Genomic DNA, 16,481 nt, shown 5'->3' on the forward strand with positions numbered 1-16,481 from the left:
TTGGACAACTGGTTCTGGTAAAAATAAAACACCCTCACCGCATAAATAACAGGAATATTCGGCATTAATTGTAAACGTGACGTATTAATGTTTAATTTCAATGGGAAACGCAATCCGTACAACCGTGCGTGATAAATTATCGTTATCGCGGTTGCAAAATACAACTGTCGCCGAGTTTAACGGTGTGGCCACGAAGCACTATTTTGCATTACTTCAGAAAAATAACAAGAATGTATATTTATTCAGATTTTTAGTCATTTCTATTGTAATGCATGTCCAACGAAATAAATTTGAATAGATTCTCCACTTAACAATAGTTTTAAATTTAAAAAAATTGTGCTTCATACGAAAATTGTATAATAAATATACTCTTTGAGTAAAATGAAATAGGTAATGATTCGAACTGCCTATTGGGAAGTTCAAACTTAGTCAGCATTTGTGCAACTCTGGGTCAAAATGGTTCCCAGTTCCGAGATTTAAATATAATGAACCAATCGTAAACCAGTGATAAGAGCCTTATGTCTCATTCTTATTTATGACGCAAATGGGGCAAGGGTTAAAACCATTCCTTGCCACAAGTACTCTGTCAAAGAAAATAAATACGATTCTGCATGCAAATGAATTTGAAAACGCGTCCATCGAGCACAGTGGTTACCATACCGTGAAATGAAATACAATTTGTTGGTTCAAAGTGTAGTACAAAATTAGACGAAGTAATTATTATATTGCGTGGGAGAAACACAAAACAGTAGTAATTCTCCATTTTTTTAAGTTACTGAAGAAGGAAAAATATTTCTAAGTGGCTCCTGTGCGGTGGACTTGAAGCAGACAATTTTTATTTTTCACAAAGATCCGCAGCCTAATTAATATCATATCATGCGTGTATTTCCGAGGAGCTGGGTTAAAGGTTAGAATAATTTCTCGGGGTCTGTTGCACAGAATTGCAGAATTGCATTCGCAGAATTTCTGCATGGGTGTGATCGCGTAAGGAGCTTGCGTCGAGAACGCGTCCTCGCGAAGAGAAAAGGCAACGTCTCGGGGTTCGCCTAGGCCCGAGGAACGCTAATGTGCCGAGAAACGTGACGTAGTTTCCGCGTCCCCGATAGAAAATCGATGCTTCGAAATCTAAGTTTAACCGCGATAATTTCGTCCCGAGATTTCGAATGCACCTGCTAACGCTTCTGTTTCCGTTGCATAATTTTAACCTTTAAACCAGGCTGGTGACGCATTTGCGAGCGAGACCCCCGCTCATCCGACGGCCTCCCGAGACTCGAATCACCTCGACGGCTACGGGGGCAGAGGGGGATCCGCCACAGAAAATCCCATGGAACCGAACCAACACACCCGTCCTATCCACGAGCGATTTTCGTGCCCGAAAACCGGTTCCCGACACGACAACGCGCCTTTTTCGACGACCTCGAGCCTCGCCTCGCCTCCAACGGGGATCTAAAAACGCTATTGCGAATAGTTAATAGCCTATTTGCTCGGAAAAATGTCGGTATAAAATGTTCGTGGAAGATTTATTTCATCATCACCTTTTTGTTTTTCCGAAATTTTTGTAATTTCAATAATTGCGGGCCATAGAACCGGTCGTTCGACCGTGGTAGGTTCAGTGTTAAACAAGTTGTTTTGATTTTGAGTGGACTTTTATGGACACTGGCGCGGCGCTCGACGCGTTACGATCAAATCACAGCACCTGAGCACACTCGACGACTACGTACACGCTTATCCACGAAAATTCGTCGTTGTGTATCCGACTGAAACCTTTAATTCTCGAGATAAGGATCGTCTCGAGTACGTTTTCGACGGAATGTTAAGATACATTCGGCGATATCGCCTTCGGCTCGATTGAGAACGGATATAAAAGCGCGGTCGTAGGAACCTTGCGCGCTCGACTTTGCTTTTATCCGGCTCGCTAATCTATCGGTCAAAGTGCCGCGAAGATGCAATGAAAAAGAACCCGGTGTGTTGCGTCGGTGATTCCGGCTCGTGTGCACTTTTGCAACACGGTTCTCGCCGAGCGGAATTCGAGTAATCGGGCCCGGCGAGTATCGTCGAGAGCATTTCGCGGTAGAAAACTGTGTCGGATTGTAAATTGTACGCGTCCGTTCGCGATTCCGGGAAAACCCATTCAGGGTTACACAACCGACTGTTTTCTTACGCTCCTGGCAAATAAACGGCCGAGATTAGATAATGATAATTATGTAATTAACAGTACGTTCTACGTAGTCATCGAGGTAATGTATTCGCGGTTCGAGTTTATAGTTCGAGCAACGATATACCCTGTATCCAAAAAGCGTTCGAACACTACACGCCTCTCGAAAAATCGTCGATATTCAAAATCATTTTTTCCACGGAATTATCGCGGTTTAAGGCAATTTTTTCGAATAGTTCTCGGGCCCATTGTCTCTCGAAGAGTCGCACGCGTTCGAAAATGTTTGACCGCTTATTAGGCGAACAACGATCGTTGCGAAAAGGTGAATCGAGTTACCGAACGGCAACGGTAAGCTAACAACCATAAAGCGTTTTTCCTACGGACCGCCGGCATAGGTGGTCAAATATTTTCGAACGACTGTGTGTGTACCGGTGTCGTTATCTGCTACGTGATAGCGCCCCAAGGATTTGTCACAGACGTTTTCCACGTATTTGCACGCTTTCTCCGACTGGCGGTTTGTTCTGCTTCAACCCAGAATCTTTTATTTACGCAGCCCGATTATGCAAAGAACTTTCCAAAGTATAAAATGCGCGTGGCGAAATATCGGCGGATCGATGTGCTCCTACCGTTTTCCGCCATAATCTAGGCTTCCAGTAAAATGGACGCGATAACTGTGCAAGACAGTTTCAAAGAAACGGTCAATTTAATCATTTTCCTACCTCGGCCGTCGGTCAGCTAATTAACAATTTACAGGCTGTTCAAATTTAAGACTGTAATATACTTTACGCGTAATTTTTCTCTTCCCTATAGTCGACTTGAATTTTTTTAACACTGACCACGCCGAGCACAAAATGCGACGGGTACGCGTCGTTTCAGAAAAGTCACTAAATTTATTTAAATTTCGCGCAATTATTATAAATGGAGAAAATTATTTAATCATTTCTAACGGAAGCACCTTTTCAATTGCGATAATTGTAAGATAAAAAATGTTAAACCGTGGTACGGTTAGTGTTAATCTTCCAATCGTTTTAAATTGAAGCTACCAATTATTGTCCCGTAGAAATCCTCGTGGATCTGCGACGGACGAGTTTGTCGCTTTCCTCCCAAGTCGGCTTGCGGCAAAAATCGCTCAGGCTTTCGTTGGGCATTATAATAAGCGCGGAACAACGGTCTTTCGAAACGAGCAGCAGCGCACGCGATTTTCTCTGTCCTAGAAAGGCTTCTGATTAGAATAGTGACGTAACTAACGCGCGTGCATGAGTAAATGACCCATTAGACGATTTTTATTCCGTTCCGCTGCGATCCGTGTCCACGTACGTTTTCTCGATGCAGGCGAAACCCATTTTTCCCTAGATACCTACTCGATATCAACGCGTGCTCTCTCTCCCTCTCCCTCTCTCTCTCTCTCTCTCTCTCTCTCTCTCTCTCTCTCTCTCTCTCTCTCTCTCTCTCTGCTTCCAACGATGGAATCGTTACAATCTGGAAGAGATAACCTGGCAGCGGGGTTTAAAGTCTAACAAGCGGCCCAGAAAGGAAAAAAGAAGGGAAAAGAACGAAGAGAAAATTTCGTTATCAGACACTCGCGTCGGTGTCTATTACCCTCCGGTATATACCGGATGTTCCGCAACCAACAACGTTTCTGGCTCGAAATGAAAATGTCTCTTCCGGGACGCGACGAATGTAACGCTCCGCGATTAATTATTAATTACCGAGTGTGCCCCGCGGGCGAAAGTAGGTTGATTGACCAAGCGTCTGTTGCTAAACGATTCGGTTTTCAGTCTGACGTCGCGAATAATGAAAATTGGGGATTGTTAACGTTTGCGTTTTCAAGAATGCATTATCCAACCATTTCTTTCGGGCTTATTCTCCAAAAGAAGATTTTTGCGTTCCTATTTGATATGAAACAATAACTGAAAAGCCTTCCGGTAGTGTTAATAAACGCATAAAGAAATTGCTATATTTTCCCAACATTAGTCTGAGGAGGTTCAATAGAGGATCGCAGGAGGGTTGGAAACAATTGTCACGTTGCGTTACCCGAATCCCAATGAAAATGATCGTGAGCAACAAAATACTCGGTATGTACCTAGCGATTTTATAATAATCTGCTTAAGCCCACCGGAAAATCTAGAATTACGTAAACAACTCCGAAAAAAGCTGTTCTCCAACCAATCCTGGAAGATTAAACTCGACCTGCCAACCCTAAAAATCAACGAATCATTCTCAATGATTCTCTCGAAGACTAACGTTCACAAAACTGGAGGCAATTATGCAATCGACGTTTATGGATCCCCGAACAACAGCACACAATTTCGAACAGACACCTCGTAGACTAGAGGAACAATAGATTTTCAATATTTCGTGACTGGTGAGATCAGAAGTCTGCTATTCTTTGGCAGAATGTACTACAATTCATATGTATATTATACATAGAATCGTAGTTCTGAATACTTTCTCGGCCGGGCTAGTTGATCGCGATTTCTGCGGACACCCTGTAGCCGAGCGTGTATAAGGCTATATAGACAAGGGGTTGCAATGCCTCGTGTGACGCAGCAGCAACCCGAAGGGTGGGGACCCTGGCGTGTATGTGCCCGTTTTCTCCCTACCGTATATAATGCTTTCTCCCCCCGCCCTTCGCTCCCTTCGCCTATATCCCGACCGCCCACCTTTCGACTCTCCCCATCGCCCCTATTCTCCCCACCGACATTCACTCCCGGCGCCCCTCTGTGTATCCCGGCGACGTTGCCGGGTGTTACATAATAGCTGCCGCGACGTTGCCGGCTCTCCACAGACGGCGTGCGACGTTGCCAATGCCGTTGCGAACCGGTGTACCATGTCGGGCTCTGCCTCTGCCTGCCTGTTTGCCTGCCTCTGCCTCTGCCTCTGCTTCTGCCTGCCAATGTCTGTGCTTGCCCACCGGGCTGGCTAAGCTCAGCCCAGACCTGTATTCAGGATCCTCGGACACGGCCTCTCTTTCTCTTTCTCTTTCTCTCTCTCTCTCTCTATCTACCTCTCCGTCTTTCCCTCCGTCTCCCTCTTCCTCGCTCTTTCTCCGTTGTAATTAGACTTCGTAAAATCGAGAACGATAAAGTGACGCATATCTGTGTCCTGCCCACGATGTCTCACAGTACGCCCGACTGTCGTTTGGGTGTACGACCCATGCTGTAGACTCTTTTCTAGGCATAGACAATGTCTAATCATTACCTACGCTGTCGCCAGTCTTTTTATTCTCCGACACTAGGTTTATGCAGCACTAAAAATTACTATTCTACATTACTCTGTAAAAATAACGACAACGTACACCCGTAGAAATAAATTTGTTGAACAATTCCTTGCAAATGCATGTTTAGTATTTCAATAATCGTAGACTAAAGATATTAGAACGCGTCCCGTAAACATAGTGTTAAACACATTGATTTAAACGTCGATAGTTTCTTTGGGAATGTTTACTATAATCATTTTAGAATGGTTCCTGTAATATCCTGAATTTTATGGTTTTCAGGAAGAAACGGAGGGGTTTGAGAGTAATAGTTGTAAATTTGATGTACGCGAGCTGATCTTGTGATTATAGAAATGTTAGTACTGCTGGGGATTAGTATAAACGTCGAGAATGTTGGCTAGTGGTGGTAGAAGAATTTGTTTTTGATTTTTGGATGGCGCGCTGGGTATCGATGACCAAGGTCCTACAGGGTCGAATTGCGACCTATTGCGCAACGTAGCTTGGTCCATAAAGGCTTTATCTGTTTATCCTAACAGTCATGGGTAACAATGTTTGCTTCGATTCTGTTAAGCTTCGACCAACATTGTTACCCAAAAATGGTTTACTAGAACAAATATCGTCTGAACTGTGTGTCATAAGTATCAGTATCATAAACGATTTTTTACAAAATGGTACACAAACTCGAACAAGCAACTCGTTCGATTGAACTTCCTCCCTAAAATGAAAAATAAAACGATTTAAAGCAAATCAATATACCGTACGCGTATAACCTTGAAGCTACCCAAGCGGCATATGGTTCCCCATGAAAATTACAGGGTGGCGACAAAGGAAGACGAAAGTTTATCGAGGGACTCACTGAACGCGTTAGATCGGAGTTGATTTTTCAGTTTAATGACTCCCAAGAAATTAGAAAAAAGGGTGCCCCAGTGTCCGACCGTCGCGCCTCGTCCCTCGCAAGCGTTCGCCGTACGAAAATAGCATGAGTTTCCAGAGAGGTCCACGGAGTCTGAATAAGTGACTTATTGTCAGGATGTTCGGTTCGGTTCGGTTGAATTCATCGATATTTCTGTGCGGCCGAGTACAAAGTCGAAGCCGAGGCCACGCCACGGTCTCGCCCGGCGAAAAGAAGGTGGTATGCGCGTCGTTATTTGACCGATCTATTATGGCAATTCCCTTTGTCCCTGGGAGAACCTGGGCCCTTCCCCGGTCCGGATGTCTCGGGCTGGTTCCGGATCTCGGATTACCGGGGCCCCTCGAGGCGTTTCAAACGGAGCCCCGCTCTACTTATTCCCCAACGCTTGAAAAATATCAACTGAACACACGGCGAGAAAGATTCCTTTGTTCTTTCCTCATATATTAACCTCGTGGCTCCGTTACGCATTAATTTTCCACCCGAAACGTTGCGCCGGGAGCTGCCGACAGTTAACAATCGGGGAAAACCTACCGACAATAGAGAAAAAGAATCTAGCTCCACCGTTCGATCCCATTGGTTGACCGAAATATGCATCGTTGCGACCGTATAAATTTTCTGGTCGGTAACGCACAACCAAGACAACGCAATCTTCTAATCTTAACATTAAGATTTATTATAATGTGATCGTCGGTAATTGCATTCAGTCTATTGCACCCCCACGTTGTTAAGTCGCTATTGTTAACGTAACCAGACCACGCATCTGATTGTATAAACTATAGAAGAATAGCGCGAGGAATAAGTAAAAAAAAAGGACGAGGAAAGGGGAACAGAAAGCTACAAACGTTCCGAACACGTAATGCGATACAATTAAGTCGGCATAGGGGCCCGCAGAGCGGAGGGATTATTTTTTTAATCCGAATGGAGAGGCCTTGAAATCTACAAAAACGTGTACGTTCCGGCCTGGCCCCGAAGACGAGGAGCGCAAGCGACGTTGCCGGTACGAGCGGCGGGCGCACCAACCGGCAACGCCGCCGCCTGCAAACTCTATCGATTCCAGATCTACAATTTCTCGTGAGCCCTCTGGGTCACTCGAGCACGTTTCCGTGCCGTGGGTACGTGACTAACAAAAACCCAACGCGTTCGCACTACCCGAAAAGTTACGACGGTCGAACAACAAAAAAAAAAAAAAAAGAAAGAAAGAAAAAGAGAAACGGTCGAAAAGAGAAAAAGCAGAAAGAATTGACCATGGTCGTGCGTTTATCGCACAGAAGGGGGTTCACGAGTCTTATCGCGTGTTTTTCCTACGCCTCGAAGTTCGTAAAGCATTCTATTAATACGAAACAACGCCAACGTTACACATTGTACAAGCTGGAGAGAGAGAGAGAGAGAGAGAGAGAGAGAGAGAGAGAGAGAGAGAGAGAGAGAGAGAGAAAGAACGGTGAAGTTCAGCAACTGGGGTGTTTGAGGTGCCGGGCTATTTTTAGGGTTGGCTAGCAGGGTTCAGGACTCGTGGAAGACAAACACACCATAGCGAGATGATGACGAGAGGCGGGGTACACGGCTCGGAAAAATATACACACAAGGTGTTTAAAATATAAGGTCCCGATTTGAACGTGCCACCGGAACGGGGGGCAAATCTAACATTTTTCTGTTTTTTGTTTTTCGTTTACATAACGTACATTTTCGTCGAAGAATATGTAAGATTTATTCGCATATCGAAAGGTCAGCTGTAAATTTAGAAGGTTCGCCTCGGAAGGTACTCGAACGTTTTTTGAAACGAGTTTGGGAATCCATGGACCGACGTTGGAATGCTGGGACCCGCGGCCGTGGCAGCCATATTGGATATTTTTCCTAATATAGAAATCGGAATGCTTGCAACATGAAAAAGAATTGTCAAGAAAAAGCTTATCCGACGTAAAGAGACTCGCGGATAATTTATTTGCAAGATATTTTCGAACGTTTCCTCCGCGACTGCATAGTTTATGCTAATTCCTCTTTTCTTGCCGGACGGGGTTACAAGGAAAATGCAAGATACACTGGAAACGTTCCCGTACCGTTATTTGTGCATGCAGTCTTGCTTCGAAGAAAAATGGGGGCGCTCACGTTTAACAACTATTAAACAGGGTCACTGAACGGTATACTTGACCCATTCGATTTTATACTACCGAACGACGCACGCACGAGGGTGAACGATACAAGAACGATTTTTGAAATTCAATTCCCGATCGGGGAATAATTTTCAATACATTACCGGCGAGAGGTCGTGATACTAGAAAAAAAAATGTAGATTAGAATATGACGCCGAGAGGAATGAACTGCGCAAAAAAATAATCAGATTTTACGAAACCAAACTCACATGATCTTCACCATTACGTCAATTTATTAATAGATTGCAGATTTTATGCATTTCTGAGAAAATATGATACAGTAAAAACATCTAATGAATTTAGAAATACTGTTGCATCATTTTCAACTCGATTAATTATTTTGCATCAAAATCTGCAGTCCATCGACAACAGGTTTACCCAACTTTCATTCTTTGGACAATTTTGTATATAAAAATGTATATTTTTGGTAGGAAGGGCTTAAGAATCTATAAGAATAAACGTCATGCGCGTGTCGGTATTTTATAATTTTTCTGGGACCAAGGGTGTCCATAAACGTCTGAAAAATCGGACTCTGTGTCGAAGCGATAGGCCACGGATATCCGATGTTTTCGGAACGTCTCGTACGCTGCCCACCTCCCTCGTGAACTCGGCGCCTTTAGTCGGTGAAAGTCAGTCGTGTGTTCTATGTGGCCAAGAACCCTCGGAGAGCATACGACAACTACATGTCCGCGTTTATGCACGTATCCTCGCGCATACATGCACACGTATATCCTGGCATTATGCGGAGACATGCATAGACTGCATTATTCTATAAGTATTATACACACTCGACGCATTATAAACCATCGGAGTCGACAGTCGGCGTTGGACGCTTCGTTTCAATCCATACGGGGAACGATTCGGACATTTCGGACGTATTTTATGCGAGAAATTTGCCATACGTGCCGAGCCAACGACGAGTCTATCGTCACGAATCGCTTCCGACAAAAATCCCTCGTACATGCGATTATTCGAAATTGCTCATTGCTTTTCTCGCATTTGCTTGTTTAATTGGAAATTCGACAACGAATCACTTTGTTTTCGTCGTTCACACAATCTCCTGTTACGCAGCACCGAACCAGTATATATTCCTATTTTACAGGACGTCTCGGTCGTTTTCCTAGAGTCGGTATGGAATTCTTTTCGGCAACACTGAGAAACGAAAAAACTATGCGTCAGGATCACCTCTGGCTGAAGAACGAGCGACCAACTAATGTGCGAGTTCGCAGAACGATGATCGAGGCAAGTATACGGAGTGGTCCGTTTGCCAAGCTGCCAACTCAGTCGGTTCGCCGTGTGAGAGGGCAAGAGGTGCGGCGTTGCCAAGCCGGCAACGCGTAAACGACCGGCGCGGATCCGGCAACGCCGCGAAACGAGAGACACGCTGCTGCCTGCGAGACACGAAGGAGAAGGCAACCCGTAGTCGTTTCGATCTGAAACGCAATGCCGGCCCGCTTGCCAGATACCGTACCACGGACCAGGGTCGACGGATGAAGAAATTTCGAGCTATCGGTTTTTTCTCCGACCAGGTGTACTCGGGACACTTCGATCTCTCGAATTCCGAAACCCCTTTACGTGGACAAAAAAATAAACCGATCGGGGAAATAACCATATGATTCTCACGGGGCGTTCACGCCTTTGGAAATCCTTCAATCGTGTTCTACATTTTACGTTGTAACCTAGGTATTTGTATCGAGTAACCTAGGTTGCATATGCCATGTTCCACCACCACGTTTAAATTGTAAACAAATAACTACTAACAAACTCTTATACAGTTCATGGTCAGCCCACTACTCACTTTCGATGTGTAGCCTTGTATCCCCACGTTGTACACGTAGAAAAGAGTTTGCTGAACAAAGCAACGATTAAGATGGCCGACTACTGAAGCAATTACCCTATTTAGTACTTATGATTTATCGGTTGCTCGCTTGGGTCCGTTAAGTCTTGGCTAGCTTCAAACTGTATGATATTTACAAAGTTCTTTAAGGGATGAGAGTTTGGAGCACTTCTGAAGGATTTGTACCCTCTACAGCACACACCCCCGATGAAGACTTTTAAATTTATTGAACCAATAACTAAGGAAGATATTAAAAGATTTCCCCAGCCATACGGTGCTCTCTCAAAATTCTAAAAAATATTCTTTGCCCAACACTGAACGTCCACTATTTAGCCGAGGCGTAAAATACGGCGGTTTGTTTAAATATTAAAGTAGCCTGTACCCTGTCACATAAATTTCTCAATGTACGTCTAGGTAGAGTAGCATAGTCTAAGCAAACGAGACGTGTGTTAGGCTATGCAGACACGGTATGCCCCTCCTTGTAGACTGGGATCTAGAACCGGACATAGTTCGCGGACCTATTACGCTATTTCTCGTCGAATAATTTCTATTTACTCGACGCGATAGCTATTTCAGACACGTTCCGCAATAAACGGCGCGTAGGTGTATCTTGTGTTTGATTTGCTTAAGACGCGTTTGATTGCAGAAACAAGGAATTCGATTGCCGCTATAAGGAAGCGACACCGACGACGCGGCACATAGACGCACGGGGACCGAGTACGAATCCGCGAACACATAGAGGGGAGAGGGGAGGAACGACCACGACGACGACTATGTAACTTGGATACATATTTGTGACAGCTCGTATATCATCGTAGGCTGTGCACCAACACACGAAAATACGTGTGACTGGAGGTTGTCGAAGAGTCGAAGGTTTTCGGATGGGTGACGTCGAGTGGAACACGAGGACGAGGCGCGGAGAGAGACGAAGAGAGAGAGAGAGAGAGATAGGGCAAGGTGGGGTGAGCATGGGGTGCAGGGGCGCGGTAGGTATGGGGTGGGGAGAGATGGGGCAGAGGGAGGCTGGAGAAGGGGAGGTGGTCGACCACGCGCGATCAATATAACAAAATACGCCGGCAACCCGCCGCACACACATATATGTACGCGTGCGCGCTCTCACACGTTTGAATCCCTCAAGCATTCTGTCGATACACTCGCGCGAACTGGCGCACATGCACGCACCCGAATTGTAAATAGTGCCCGCAAGAAAGTCCTTCCCGTTTTCCTCGGACCCCTTACAAAATACCAAATTTTATGAACATCGGCGAAAATTATTCGATCGAACAACTCCTTGAAACACTTCCAAAATATTTCCGTTAACGGTAGAGACCGGTGCAATCATCAAACTAGTAGTGTATAAAGAAAATATTAATGTAACAATGTTTTCTCACAGAGTGAGAAAATTAGACACTGATTTAAGCGTTTAATCGTCTCCGTGCATTTCGAACACTATTTTTTGGAAATTTCTATTACTTTCATGGTTCCGACTACTGGAACAATTGCCCTAAGTCGACATTCGTCTGTTTGGTTTAACACCATGTCACAAGGGTTTGATCGTCATTACATAACATAAGTGGGTTAAACTTTACCTCGGGAAACCAGAAATTTGTAACCTTTTTTAATGTAATTCTGTAGATTTTGGCGAGAATATGCCGAAAATCCGAGTTTCAATCCTAGGAGATTACTAGTTCGAAAGTTATGTGTGCGTAAAAATGTTCGATTTTCAGCATTTTCTACAGGATTGCTTAAAAAAGTTAAAAATTTCTGGATTCCCGAGGTGAAGTTAAGCCAATAATTGTAATATAATTGCGACTCGCATAAAACAAACGTAAAATTTTTCGTGTTTTGTAGAACTTTTACTCGTTTTCTCGTTATCCAATGATTAACTGTTTCGACCCGCGCTGTTTTTACATTGAACGGCTCGTTTATTTCTTTCCGTAGAGAAGAATAAGAATTTGTTGGTTAACCCAATACAATTTCGACGTGTACGTGCACGTTGGCGCTTCTATGTGTCGGAAAGAGCCGCGCACACTCTTATCTCCGTGTGACCATAAATTGCGAGCGCGATACGTGTGCACATTACTTGTGCACGGAGGCGTGTATATACGCGTGCACACTCGATGGATACGGTTATGTCTTTTCTCTCTCGCTCTCTCGAATATAGTGCGTGCAGAGAAATTCGGTGGTACACGTCGCGCTCCATGCGTGTCTGGCTGCACAGGAGAAATGCGCGTTTTCAACGGGTAGGTGTAACGCGTTGCCAGAATACGATGCACGTACACAGAAGAGTGCAGCGGCTGTGCGTTTCAAAACAGATCTTTGAATCGAGGCACGGACTACGACGCGGGGCTTGTGCGAGGCACCGGGGAATTCCTTATTTTCAATTTATCATTTCCTGCACCTCCCATCCGCTAACTACTTCTCGAACCTCGGAAAAAATAAAACAAATCGGACAATATAGTAGACCTGCAGACTATAATTATTCAAAATATCAACATTCGGTGTATTTTTTAATTATTCGCCGGGTATGGCAACAATTGTACACACTTTTAGTTTATAACCCTTGAATAACGTTTTTGCAGCTTTAAATCTTAATCTTCTAAATTATAGTTTTAGTGGTACTTCTTGTAAACACTTCATTTACTTTGATCGCCAGGAATCGACTGTGTACATGGCTGTGTTGACGCGCTGGGTCAAAATAGATACAGGCACCGCTGTTGAAGGCTTCCAAACAGTGTAGTATGTCCACAATCGAATTATATCGTATCTCTAATGATTTAACGGAATAAAGCTTGATTTACATTGTCATAATTTATATAGAATCAGAATGATCCTTGTTCAATGCTGAACGAAACGTAAATAACGGAATATGAAAAATATTTTTCATACGCGATTCTGTAACATCTCACGTTACAGAAAGATTTGGTGTGTCGTTTTCAATCGAGAAGACAATAGAAAGAGTTCGAAGACGCGTTGGCAGAAGTATTACGGTCGCGCGTACCTCTCGTTTCTCGAAACGAGAGGTCAACGGCGTAACGACGCCACCCGCCATTTTAAGGACGAACCTTTAAGGCTATAACGCACGGTAGACGACCGTAAGACCGAAGCCAGTGTACAAACCAAGTATCGCCAGCTGGCACGTACAATGTAACGCCGCTGGTGATGCGAGTATACACCGATGCGTCCGTTTCGAGGAGAAAAATTAATAGCACAACGAAAACCAGTGAGACCTTGCTGAAAACATCGTAAGGTCATTTCTCCTGAGAAACACAGTGCCCACCCTCACCGGAAATTCGACGTTTTATAATTTCACTGGTGCGCTCAACCCCCAAATGTTGCAAATTAAAAATATCGTGCCTATATCAAACCCCCACTTTCCCTATTCACCATCAATCTATACACTCCTACTTTGTTTCCGGTATATAAAAATTACGGACGACCAGAATTATCAAATGTTGCTAACCACGTCTCTAATTGGTACCCATGTTGTGTTTAATGAAAAATGCTCGTGAGTGCTTATACTACAGTGAAGCAGTCGCGCGAAATTCAATCCGGAGTGTAATCCCACAATTCTGAGCGTAATTCGTGGATAAAAGCAACAATAATGGATAGAAATACGCCATTTCTTGAATCATAACAGTAGGAAGTCCAGTACATCCGTTGTCTTGGTCGAATAAGTATCCGCAAGTTGAGCGTCGCTTCGCCAACGTCACCGTTAGTTTTCACTTCTGTTTTCCTACTTCGATCCCTGCTCTTTAACAATTCTACCTGCATTTTAGAGTCGCTCCTTTGTGTACAATATGTCTGCTTCATTCATGCAGGTAGTCGCGCATTATTTGTGACTTGCGTTGCAAATTCTAGTATTCTGAGATTCCGCAGTAGCACCTATGTGAAGATTATTTATCCAAATACTCTTACTCGACAATAAAATTATTTAAAATTATTCAAATTAATTATTAAATTATTTTGCTCGTTAGTATTCGTCGAATATTCCAAAAGTACAAAGAAACGCGTAGCGCTTCTTGCCGAGAGAACATTATGTAACTTGGGATAATAAAATTCAACCTATCGGTCACTAAAACTAAAGAAAGACGATTATTAAACAATAAAGTATAAACATTACATCAGAAAACTGAGTTTTCTTGGCTACCGAGAATTTAGTAAGTATTTCTTCCCATAGTAGCTCTATCCGGTAACTCCGAGACGATTTTATAAGCGTTACAGCAGCGATGGGTACAGTTTTGATTAAATATTAATAAAACGGGGGGTAGATGAACGTTGGGAACGTCGGTTTCTATGCAAAAGGTGCCTAAGGCGCGGCCGCCGGACCGGGGATCCCCGGCTTGAGCGCCACTGTCGAACAATAACTTCGTGCCGCTGCGAGCTCTCAAAATGGCTGTCCTCAGCTATTATTACTTCGGGGAAAAAACAAATGACGGCGCGCTCACGCTACGAGGAGAGGAGAGACAGAGCCAAGGCTCTCCGTATATCTCACGTTTGTACACGCGCTGGCGCGCGTGCATGCGTGTCTCTCTCTTTTGGTGCGTGTGCGAGGTGTGGGTGTGTGTACATACGAGCGTTCAGAATCCTCGGTCTACGCACGGAGTCGAAAACATCGGGTTACACCTTTCGTACTTCTGAATTCCGGTTTCAACGAAACTGATAATGGCTCTTCCCCCCTTCACCTCGCTCTATATGCTAGACATAAACAAACAGCTTGTAACTAACGAACAAACGCGTGCGTCTCTCTCTCTCTCTGTTTCTCTTCCCCGTACCGTTCATTTACAGGTCATGGAACATCGTGCACGAAGTTACTTTGCATTCTGGATTGGCTGGCAGACGACGTCGCTGCACAAGCCCACGACCGTGCAGTCGTAAAATTCTAGGGGACATTATTGTTGACCGTCCGCGTCCAAACTGCCGGCGACAATAAAGGCATATCCCCCGGGGGGGGGGGGGGGGGGGTTCTGAAACGCACGAAAAGGTAGGCGAGAGGACGGTAGAGATCTCTCTTTCGACCCGGCGATTCTTCCCGGTTCGGGGCCGGTGGGTCTCTACAGGTAAATTCCGAAACACTTCGGCGAATCGAAAGGTCTGTAAATCTCGGGATGTCTCAAGGTTCGCGTCCTCTATATTAAACGCGAGCCGGGTACAAGGTACATTGTAAACGAAAACACAAGGAACCGTGTGACTACAATGTACACGATTGTTGCCAAATGGCATGCCTCGAAAATTTGACTATGTTTCTCGTAGAATTCACATGCGTGTGTTACGTGTATGTATGTGTGTATGTACGACCGTATACGTGTCCTATGCATGTTACTACTACTGTACGCGTACGGCAAGGCACGCCGTATAGACACATGCACAGTTACGTAAGGCGGCTTTCGGGTCCTGCCGACCGAATGTGAGAAACGTGAAAAAGGATACGTACCGTTTGAAATGTTCTCGTATGCGATCCTCTCGGATGTTTTCCGGCAGATTTCCAACCCACAGGTGACGTGTCTCTCTAACCATTTTGCTCCGAACTCTTCATTTGGGATCGGATGTTGTGGTATCGTTTGGCGGCACTGTACAACGACACACAACTTCGCCCGACGCTAATCACGTCACTCTCACCACACCACCGATATTCAATACCGCCAGCGGGTCGGCCGAAGAAGCCTCTCCTGCTTCTTCCCTATACGTGTATATATATGTATATATATATATATACCTTTTTAAAATATGTATATATATATATATATTTATGTTTTTTTTATATATATATACAATATTCGATCAATTTTCGCTTTGTTTCACGCGAGCAGAAATGAACGGGTATATATCCGTGGCGTATTGGTAATCCGAATCGACACAGAATTGATCTCCTATCCGAATCACGGGGAACTCGTGGCAGGGCTCGCGACGCACACGCGACGAAAACGAAGGAACCGTTACGTGTATACCACGACGAACGAAGGAGCTTCCTCCCACTTCGGACACTCTCAATTTAATCACTGGCAACAAACAGATTAACATTAGTCACTAGCCGGAAGGTAGTGACCCCAGGCAGGACGAGTGCTGTCGTCAGGGCAGCGCTGTGGAACGATCGGCCGATAGAAGAGGCTCTCGCGATTAAATTTTTGCGCCGCGACGCACGCCGACAACAACAACCACGACGACGACCACGACCACGACGACGACGGCGACGACGGCGACGACGACGACGA

The 16,481-nt window shown here is 44.6% G+C and overlaps 1 protein-coding gene across 5 annotated transcripts in view; it reads right to left on the reverse strand.

Moving 5' to 3' along the window:
- Positions 1-15,998, reverse strand: part of LOC143359573 (uncharacterized) — a 110,775-nt gene extending 94,777 nt beyond the window's left edge. For 3 of the 5 annotated variants that reach the window (XM_076797582.1, XM_076797585.1, XM_076797581.1), the window contains exon 1: positions 15,704-15,998. In XM_076797582.1, the coding sequence (XP_076653697.1) occupies positions 15,704-15,786 (83 nt within the window). In that variant the 5' untranslated portion in view covers positions 15,787-15,998. The remainder of the gene's footprint in view (positions 1-15,703) is intronic. The other 2 variants (XM_076797584.1, XM_076797583.1) reach the window with 1 other exon arrangement.
- Between the last annotated feature and the right edge of the window lie 483 nt (positions 15,999-16,481).

The sequence above is a fragment of the Halictus rubicundus genome, chromosome 12 (genome assembly GCF_050948215.1).
Source record: "Halictus rubicundus isolate RS-2024b chromosome 12, iyHalRubi1_principal, whole genome shotgun sequence".
Lineage (NCBI taxonomy): Eukaryota > Metazoa > Arthropoda > Insecta > Hymenoptera > Halictidae > Halictus > Halictus rubicundus.